Source organism: Manihot esculenta, chromosome 4, assembly GCF_001659605.2.
Source record: "Manihot esculenta cultivar AM560-2 chromosome 4, M.esculenta_v8, whole genome shotgun sequence".
In the NCBI taxonomy this organism is placed as follows: Eukaryota; Viridiplantae; Streptophyta; class Magnoliopsida; order Malpighiales; family Euphorbiaceae; genus Manihot; species Manihot esculenta.
In genome coordinates this window covers 7,737,756-7,747,894 of record NC_035164.2, presented here as the reverse complement: position 1 = coordinate 7,747,894, position 10,139 = coordinate 7,737,756, and the positions used below count along the sequence as shown (strand labels likewise).

At 30.5% G+C, this 10,139-nt stretch overlaps 1 protein-coding gene across 13 annotated transcripts; it reads right to left on the bottom strand.

Moving 5' to 3' along the window:
• Positions 1-338: 338 nt before the first annotated feature.
• Positions 339-8,896, bottom strand: LOC110613125 (protein GAMETE EXPRESSED 2). 13 transcript variants are annotated; one of them, XM_043956320.1, is made up of 18 exons: positions 8,719-8,896; positions 8,307-8,642; positions 7,797-7,922; positions 7,584-7,667; positions 6,755-7,081; positions 6,261-6,461; positions 6,110-6,180; positions 5,892-6,033; positions 4,540-4,845; positions 3,393-3,517; positions 3,066-3,283; positions 2,723-2,950; positions 2,119-2,348; positions 1,508-1,746; positions 1,230-1,386; positions 940-1,103; positions 749-843; positions 339-617 (listed from the first exon to the last, which is right to left on the bottom strand). In XM_043956320.1, the coding sequence occupies exons 1-18, from the start codon at positions 8,792-8,794 to the stop codon at positions 491-493; spliced, it is 3,252 nt and encodes a 1,083-aa protein (XP_043812255.1). In that variant the 5' UTR covers positions 8,795-8,896; the 3' UTR covers positions 339-490. The 13 variants fall into 13 exon arrangements, with proteins under 13 accessions (XP_043812255.1, XP_043812252.1, XP_043812253.1 ...); XM_043956317.1 differs by having other exon boundaries at positions 3,066-3,259; positions 7,584-7,922; XM_043956318.1 differs by having other exon boundaries at positions 6,110-6,213; positions 6,402-6,461; positions 7,584-7,922.
• Positions 8,897-10,139: the final 1,243 nt, after the last annotated feature.

Below are 10,139 nucleotides of genomic sequence, written 5' to 3'. Positions count from 1 at the left end.
CTATTGTTTGAATGTTAGTATTTTTATTTTTATTATTATTTTGATGTTATTTGTTATTATTTTAAAATAAAACGTAAAATTATTGTAATTTTATTTGTAAAAATAAAATTTTAGCTAAAATTAAACTAAAATTGAAATTTAAAAAAGCGAAAATAAGAATCGAAACTGAACTAAAACCGTACTTATATTGCAAAAAATTGAAGGTTTAGTTGCGATTTTGATTCTTACCAAGACCAGTTACAGAATGAGAATTGAACAACCCTAGTTTTGTTATATGAAAATTTTTCTTGAAGATAAAATTAGCCTTCAGTAAAAAGAATATCATTATTAACAGAGTTGGAAAAGAAGAAAAAAGCCATGTTCCAATTAAATCATCTTCTAAATACGCAAATCTTTGGATGCAAACACAGTTGTAATTGAATGAAATACCTTCTCAATTCCATTAATGTCCACATCAAATGGTTTAATTTTAGACAATAGATCAACTTGTTTACGAGCCCTTCTCAATAGCAAGTGGCATAAAATCAGGTAGAGCCTGTAGATGATGACCTTTAGTAGATTGAGAGGGGCTATGTATATCCTGGCCAGATTCTGCTAGTTCAGAGTGACGGCTAGAGCTGCACATTTGTAAAAAGCGCATGTTAGTGAAGCCAAAATATACAATGAAAAAAAAAAAACTCAAAACTTCTTTCTCTATCCTAGCTATGAACCCATTACCAAAATGTTTCTTTTGTCAAAAGCTAGTTACCGTTGTCGAAAGCTGGAAGTTCGATGGTAAATAGAAAGATATCGAGAACAACCACCAGTTAAGTCAGTTGTTTTCTCAGATAAATCAGCACTTGACTGCGTAAGATAATTCAACCAACATTGGAACTTAAGTGTAGTTCACGTTAAAATGCCTCAAATACACTTGAAAATCAATACATATGGTTCACTTACAGATTCCTTCTGAAAATTTCGCAGAGTAGACTGCTTAGAGTTTTGGAATTTGAAGCTGCTTCTTTCATTTACAAGAAGAATTGCACATTTACATGTGAAGAATAGAAGTACTACTCCAAAAGAGAGAACCATAAGAAATTCAATAATAACAACTGATCCAAGGGCTGCACCAGCATAATGAAAATTGATATGAGTTATAACTTAATATAGATGCACTTTGGCTAAAAAAAATTAAAAAATACAAGCAAGATATACATATATATATATATATATATATGATTGTTACTTACTGTGAACTGCCAATGAACTCATTGGCCTTTTTCGGATAAGATTCACAGTAGCCTTAACGTGCAATGGCATTGAGATATTGTCAGTACAATCAGAATAACAACCATAATTTCCCATATCATTTACTTTCAACGTCAAAACAGCACCATTTTCTCCACCCTATTCTCCAAAAAGATAAATAAGAAAAGAAAAATAAGTCCATGAACAGATGAATGGTTCATTTAAGCAGCCAGGAATTCATATTTCTTCTAAAACTTCCTGCAAATGAGCATATACTCACATGATATGAGAGTTGTTGCATGACAAGGTTGCAATCATTAATTGTCCCCCTAAATCTGATTCCATGAGCTTTGACCATAAAATGTTTTGAAATAGTAACATATGTCTGAAGAGGTTGCCACTGATAGTTATTAATTAGCTTCAGTTCAGTTGTATCTATAAGTTCAGCTGGTAGGCTGGTTATTAGAAATCCATCATTAACTTCAACAGAAAATGCGACTATAAAGAGAGACTTTTTGCCTGAAACATATAAACAAACAGAAATAAATTCCCCAGAAGACAAAACAAACAAGTCTACCTCATTTCAAGAACTAAAATGTCACCGTCTAAAAAAAAAAAAAAAACAGTGGATTTTTACTCAATTTTCATCTAGCTAATTTGATTTCATTAAGAATGAAAATTCATCATTATGGACCATTCAGTTGTCAATAGAAACACAGATTCAGATACGAATGGAATTCACTCAATTTGAAATTTATCATTTATGGTGTAAGCTACTTAAACTTCAAATGGGTAAATCTACATTTCAAAGAAGTACAATAAGATTTAATTTAATATAAAATTTTAACGTCCAACCAATTCCAATGTTAAAGAAAACATCCATATACATACCAGGGAAATTAAGAAGATCTGGATCTCCAACACAGAACTCAAACTCGTCCCTAGCTTTGTCAAAGATCAGCGACTTATCCTCCTTTCCCTTTAATATGATAAATTTGGGGACGTTAATAAATGGAGGATCATTGATAGATTGTACAAAAGCTGGAACTGCAATCTCATTTATCCCATTCTTGTTGTTGGCAGAAAAACGAACAGTATCATTGCCGCTGAAATTCACATTTCTGAATATGGTGGGAAAGAACGTTAATCACACATGATAAAGACCAGATCAAGAAAATATTAAGTTGAGAGAGATTTATGCCATGAAAATATCACAGATCATTGGTGCATATCTATGTCCTGCAAAGGAAATAAAGCCACAAAATGTGGTTATCATTGCTTCTCTTTTCTTGTTCTTACTTAACATGAATTGGGTGTTAGGTTCAAAAATCCCAAATCCTGCTACTAGTATTAACTAATATTTAACTGCTTTGTCCTCCCATTCAGTCATAGGGGAGGTGTTTCACTCCCTGATACAGCATTATCAGACAGGCAGTCATTGAACTACTGGTCCAGTGACTTCATGAATGTAAACAATAGGATAAGTAGATAGTACCCGAGATATTGAATTGACTGAAGTGCTAGATTCATCACATCTACACATCCCTCTAAGGTCAAACTCTTTGCTTCATCATCTTCTCTCTTAACTAAAAATTTCCCCCAAATTGGATCCCAAAATTGCATCAGCAGGGGCGATAAAAACAGAGTCCCAAAGTCTGCTCTAAGAGTGACAGAAATGTTCTCCATTGGATCAGAAGACCTAATCTCAAACCCTGAGAAACCACTGCAATGTGCAAGAATCATAACATTAGAAGAGCATACACCCAGTAATACATCAGCCATTTTGAAACTTCAAAATGCTGAGCATATTAATAAAGTTTAGTGATAAATTATGATACCCATATCTAGGGCTTATCATGTCCTCAGTTGCTTGCAGCTGACTTGGAAATGAAATAAACTGGGGCGGGATATTGAGGACATCAATGCTTACAGTAGCAAAAGCAAGATTGCCATTTACATCTGATATTGTATACATAAAAGAGTCATTCCCATAATAATTTTGATAGGGGGTGTATCTAAAGAACTGTCCATCCTGTAAAAGTGAACCACAATTTGGCTGAAAAATTACAATGTAAAACAGCAAGTCAATTTTCCAAAAAGCACTTCCAAGGAATAAATCAGTAATATAAGCATAACTTCAAAGGCAAACTGATTTTTTTTCTTACTTTCGAGAATTCAACAATGCTTGCATTATGTCCAGCAAAGTAGTCATTTGCTAAAACATCAAAAGCAATAGACTCATCCTCCCAAACAGATATTTTATCATCATAAGCCTTAGGAAAATATTCACCTGTAGAATATTGAAAGTAGCTATTTTAGAAATATCAAATATTTTCCATATAATGGAAATTAAATTAGTATTTAAAGAACCCATTATTAAGAAATGGTAAAAAAAAAAAAAAGAAAGAAAGCTTTTTGGTATCTCCACTTTGATAATCACAAATACATCACTGCCATGGAAAAAGTGCTGAAAAGTCTCATTGTCTCATTGAAAAAACTATATCTGTAAATTTTATCAATTTTGTTCAAAATGATAAATCACTTATTTCATAATTTTTAAAAAATAAACATAAAATATCTCACCAAATAACCTATACGTAATGGGGATCTTCTTACATGCAATTGGAAAAGGGAAAAAGAATAATACTATTTATAATACTTAGTCTTGATAATCTCCTTTATTTAAGTAATAAACCCCCTTTGGTCCTGTTTTTACTTTTTTACTTCATTCATAGAGACAGCCTCATAATTACGTTGTTGTATATATCATTCTTATAAGTCCATAATCTTAATACTTCTCTTTTTAGCAAAGTTGCTATTGCACTCACAAATTAGTGCAAATTAATTTGGCCATCTAATATATCATATTTTGTTGGATCAAACAAATATTCTAAAAAGAGTTGACCATCTTAATCTGAACCTAGCACAAGCTTTATGGCCCCTTATTGTCTTATGGTTTTCTTGAACAAATCAAATCATGCCATTTTTACTAGTTAGAAATCTAAGAATATCGGTTATATATCGTAAAATGGAATGGAATGTGAGGCAATCAAATAATCCATTGTATTATAGTTGCAACATTCCACTATGCTCTACAAGTATAGCCTTGGCTTTGGCATTTTTCTTAGAATTACAATAATAGTTTTCTATAAAACTTAACAAAGTTCCAACATCCTAAATTCACCATGCTATGAGGACAAATCAAGTTCATCTTGCTATACTAAATGTACCACCAAATCATAAAGCATTTAAATTAATGATAGTTTGTTTGTATTGACGAGATTAATATATATTGACATAGTTATAACTTACCACCATACACATTGACTCCAAAGGGGCAGGGCATGAGATGTAAGCCATCAAATGAAACACACATCTCATTGGTTCCAACATCCTTAGCCATATATTGACAAGTATATGACCCATCATTATTATCAACAAACATTTCTGTTGAAAAACCAGACCTATTTACAGCAATCTCTAGTTTTAGCAGTGACTGTTGGGACAAGACATGATTAGAAAATGAATCCATTAGTTGCACCCACATTTCATTTTCAATCAGCTTTGGCACCTTGGGAGAAAATTTCACAATTTTTGAAAGAGATACATCAACCTTACCTATGAAAAGCAAGAAAAAATTTAGTAAAAAATCAAGGGAGAAACTGCACGCAATTATATGGGGTAACCATTATTATAGATTAAACAATTAAAAAAAATAAAACAAGAAGGGGAAAAACAGAAGGTAACTACACCAGTGAAGCAGTAACTAGCAAGTAGCAACCATACATGCAAAATGAAACATTGAAATAAAAACTAATAATTTACCATCTTGAAGTTCAATTGTACACCTTTACTTTTCGTAAAAAAACAATATGAGATTAAAAAGAATTATATTATAAATGTAAAAGATTTTAAAAAAATATTGACAAGCTTACACTAAGGATGTAAGTTGATTAGATGGAAAGGGAAAAAAACACAAATTTTATGTCTTGAGTTCAAAAACCCTAGTGGGCAAGAATTCTATTTTCATTAGTAGAAAGAAACCTATTTTGAAACCAGAATGCCAGTGGTTTAGTTCCAAGTTAACCCAACCCAAACCACTTTTGAAAACTATGGATTGTATTGCAAGTGCAAAGTTAGCTTGAATACCAAATTTTTTTGAAAATTATTCTATTCCCATACTAATTAACAAAATGTGAAAAATCATACATTAGTCCAAACAGTTTGTTTCTTATCTGCATTTTAATATCTAAAACATTAAGTTGTGGATATTTGATTAACTATAAAAATAAAAGGAAACATTTTGTTCACAACCACTAAAGTGCAAATTGACCTTATTATTACACATTCAAAAACTCAATTCCACTTTCTAAAGCTTTAGTGCCTGCTTGACATTGTCGTTGCAGGGCTAAATTTTTAAGAAAGCCCCCAATTTTTAGATGTTATTGAAAAATCTGTTTCAAAATCTTGTTTTTTAGTTTTAGTGTTCCTATGGCTAAAAACATCAAATTTAATTTTAAATCATCTCTCAGTAATCTCTAATTGACATAAATTGATCACAATTTTGATTAAATGTATGCTTTCACCGTGGTACTAGTGACAGATGAAAGGAAGAAATGTAAATTAAAAGTGAGGCTAACCCAAAACATAAATATAAGACTAACCTGCTTTAACTTCCTTTCTGAATGATTGAACACCACTCAGTAAAATATTTCCACAAAATGCATATATTTCATATATCCCACTCTTCTCAGCAGTATAAATCACATGAAAAACACTGGCTGCAACTTCAAAGTGTCCAGCAGACTGAATCAAAGAGAAGAAGGAAAGAATGTCAGATTTCTCAACAATGGACTGAAAGAAATAATTAAGTACAACTTACAATGTTCATTGTAACATCAGATGGTGCTGGAGAAATTTCTGTCTGGCTGAGTTCTTGAGCAGGTCCATTTCCTGTGAAAGAGATGCATGCCTCCTTGTGAACCACTGTTAAAATTGTTCATCAAAAGGAAAGAAATTATAATATCAGATACCATTGATGATTGGAACAATGCTTGGCTGCACATAATAGGAATCATTTTCCCTTACAATCTGCACTTTAATGCTTCCTAGTTCAACGAAAGCAGGATATTGAAAAATGTCAAACAAATAGACTGAAAACTGTGAAATTTCACCAGCAATGGAATCATTTAAACCAGATCCGTTGACAGTGCTGGCTGATCCATCACAATAACCTGTTAAATTGAAACATAATTAATATTGTGATGATTTCAGAAAGAAATAGTTACATTATATATATAGGCAATAGCATCAAGCACTGCTTGTCACCTACTAGAATCAAAACTTAATTTGGCCTCCCTTCCAATGGCAACAGCCATAATCAATAACTAGTAGACCAAACATTTGTTGCATTCTAGAAGGGAAAAGGAAAAGAAATATTGAGGGAGTAGGGTAGATAAAAGCAAGAGCTCAACACTAACATCATTAGACTTTCCAAAAAAAAATAATTAGCAGATATGTTATACACCTATAAAGACAGTATAAGCAAACGGCATATTGGAGATGCTTCTATTATGCTCCAAATCAGATATAGTGAGCAAGAAGTTTCCCGGTTCTAATAGACTGAAAGAGAATAACTGTATTCCTGGAACCACATCTTCAAAGTGCAAATCTGCAACTGGTATAGTCAGATTTGTCTCTCTTTCAACAATATCAGCATCAAATTCATATAGTCCAGAAACAAGGTTCCCATACTGATCTTGTTGATGTATAAAAATTTCCATTTTGGAAAATATTTGCCAAGCATTTGTCTCAAACTTCCATTTTGGCAGGCAATTGGAAATGTCTAGAGGACCTGGAAAAAGACGGTTCTAAAGAGTCAAAAAGAAAAAGGGAATTACGTCATGCTTTTTACAAGAGAAAACTTAAATTCCATGTTAGCTCATGTCAAACAGCATCAACAGAAACATTTTCAACATGGGCTTGGGAGCTATTTTGTATCTGCATCACAATTTGGATATGACACTAATGAGTTTTCCCCTTTTTCCCCTTCTCTTCCCTTGTACAAATTAACCTTCACAGTCAAAGTTCACGTAGAAACTGATGATACAAAGTGAGAAAGCACCCCAATTCACAGAAATAATGCAACCGTCTGTGGCATGTTAACAAGAATGGACTTCAAGACAATGTTGAGTTGGTGCTGTGAGTTTGTAATACACCTCATCAATTTCAATATCTCAAGAAAGAAAACCTTGAGAAAGATTTACTGGTGAATTCATGAAAAAAATAACTCTTATTTACAAAAAGAATCCCTCTAATACAAGCTATGAACAAATGACTAGCTACAGCACAATCACCTGGATTCACTTTCAACGGAAGTGGAGAGCCATTCAAGGTTTGCTTTCCTCCTTTCACATGCAATAAAAGGTCTCCAGCTTTTTCTGCAATAAACTCAATGCTAATAATCCCAAGCTCATTCCAACCAACGTGAGTGATGTTTGGAACATTGGCAAGGGAACCATTCGCATAAAGCACACTAACTGTAAAATTATAGGAATTTAATTCTTCACCAGTTGAAGAAACATCATTCCCAAATGCATCTCTAGGAACAATGAAAATAGTAGCTCTTTCACCAGCTTCAAACTCATTTAAAAATCCCATCCATGACGCTATGCAGACAGATGGATAAATTTTCCCTTGAATCGGAAATAGCAACTTCAGTTAGTATGCATTTATGTATACTTGACATTATACAAGCCCTTGAACAATATATAACAGCAGATTATAAGATTTCACAAAGAGTTGATTTGCAGAGTATTATCATAATGAGCAAAAGCCAAGTGTTAAATTAATCAATAGCACTTCACCAACAATTTAACTTCCCTTAATCCAAAACAACTAGTAAAACCCAGATAGAGCACAAAGCCAAAATAAAAATGGAAGACAAAACAAAATCCTTCTGTCATAGATTGCAGGCTCAAATTGATTGCTAGGGAAAACATTTTTCCTCAAACAAGTTCTAACTTACATATCTAAATAAGCGAAAATAGAAGTTAAATGCTAAAGATTGCATTTAGGACCTGGCAGAGCTTCGTAATGGAGAGATGAATCAAATACTTTGAAAGGATCATCATTGATGAAGACATTAAAGACCCCAACTCTGATTGGAGCAAAAGTAATTCTCCAGGTACTGGTATCCCCTGCAGTATCCAGGAAAACCCCAGAAACGAAAGAACTATTTCCTTTCTTCCCATTCACTGTGAGTGTAGGATTGAAAGCATTCTTATCAAGTGAAGCATTTCCTTTACTGTCAAACTCTCCCAGTACTATGATCTTTATGGCTGCAGTATCCCCAGCTTGGAATGTGTTGTTGTCATTTAACCAACTGAAAGCGAAATTTGGAACTTTTGCTTTATCTGCCATAGATTACAGGATTTTTTCACGAATTTTTCAAACAAGTGATAATCAGAGAGGAAAGGTTTCCATGAGTACCTGAGGTTGAAGATTCAAATGCGGGGAAGAAGAGGGAAAAAAAACCCAAGATACGAATGAGATAACGAATTGCCATGATGGATCGTGAGAGAGAATACCTGAAACTTGCATTTGCACAGAAACTTTTGAAATTGAATGGAACGATTTGGGACCAGTTATCGACGGTTACCAACGGCTGAGTACGTGGGTTTTTTAAAATAAAAATTATTATTTAGTCCAAATCATTATTGAATCCCATAGCTTGAAAATATATTAACTAATCCATGTCTTTGGAAACTCTTAACTATTTTATCCTTATGTTTATTTGCGTCATTGTTAGTATTTGAAATGGCTAAGATGCTCTTATCACTCTTATCTGCAATTTCAGAACACAATTATCTATTTAATCCTTAAAATATTAAAATTATAATTACTCAATCCCTATAATTTTAAAATTATAACTACTTATTAATTATATAATTATAAAAGAAACTAAATAATTAATAATTTAAAAAATATAAATTAATTGATATATATTTAAAATAAAAAGATTAAATAAGTAATTATATTAAATTATATAAATTAAGAATGCGTTCATTTTTATTGTGATTTTCTATTTTTTATTTAATAAAAAATTTAAAAACATGTTCAGTGTTTTATTTTTATTTTTATTACTCATTAAAAAGTATTTTTAAAATTAAAAAAATGAAAAATTGAAACTACAAATATTATTTTTTTTTTATAAATTTTATCAAATCATTATATTTCTTTATAATTTTTATTAAATTATTATTAATAATTTTAAAATTTTATTTTTATCAATAAAATTTAATTTTTAATATATATTCATTCAATTAATTATATTTTTGTTTTACTATTATAAAAAAATTACTATTTAATTCTTATACTATGAAAAACTTATTAATTAGCTCATTAATTTTAAAAAATAGATTAAATACTATTTAAAATTTTAATAAATTTATTAATTAATTATTTTATTAATTTTAATTTTTAAATATTTTATTATTTAATTTTTATAATATAAAAAATTCATTAGTTGATATTTCAGTTAGGTAAAAATATTTGTTAATTATTTCCTTTATATTAACTGTATTTTAAATTTTTTATAAAATAAAATTTACTATTTAACCTATATAATATAATAAAATTCATTAGTTGATCTCTTAATTTTTAAAAATATATAATAAAAAATAATAAATTAAAAAAAATTTATAAAAAAAATATTTATTTTCTTTTGATCATACAGAGATATATAACTATATAATTATTATTTAATTCTTATATTATAAAAAAAATTATTAATTAATCTCTTTGTTTTAAAAAATAGAGTTATTCTTTTATTTTATTTTTTAAGGTTGCAGGAATGTTAAAGTTTAAATTATTTTTCTCACTTATATTTAGTGTATTTTTTTAAAATGAGA

Bases quoted from the DNA above. Each gene is read 5' to 3' on its own strand.
- LOC110613125 (XM_043956316.1), bottom strand. From the start codon at position 8,794: ATGGCAATTCGTTATCTCATTCGTATCTTGGGTTTTTTTTCCCTCTTC. The intron at 7,923-8,306 runs GTCCTAAATGCA...TTCCGATTCAAG, and splicing joins CCATTACGAAGCTCTGCCAG to GGAAAATTTATCCATCTGTC. The intron at 6,034-6,109 runs GTAAGTTGTACT...TCTTTGATTCAG, and splicing joins CTGATGTTACAATGAACATT to TCTGCTGGACACTTTGAAGT.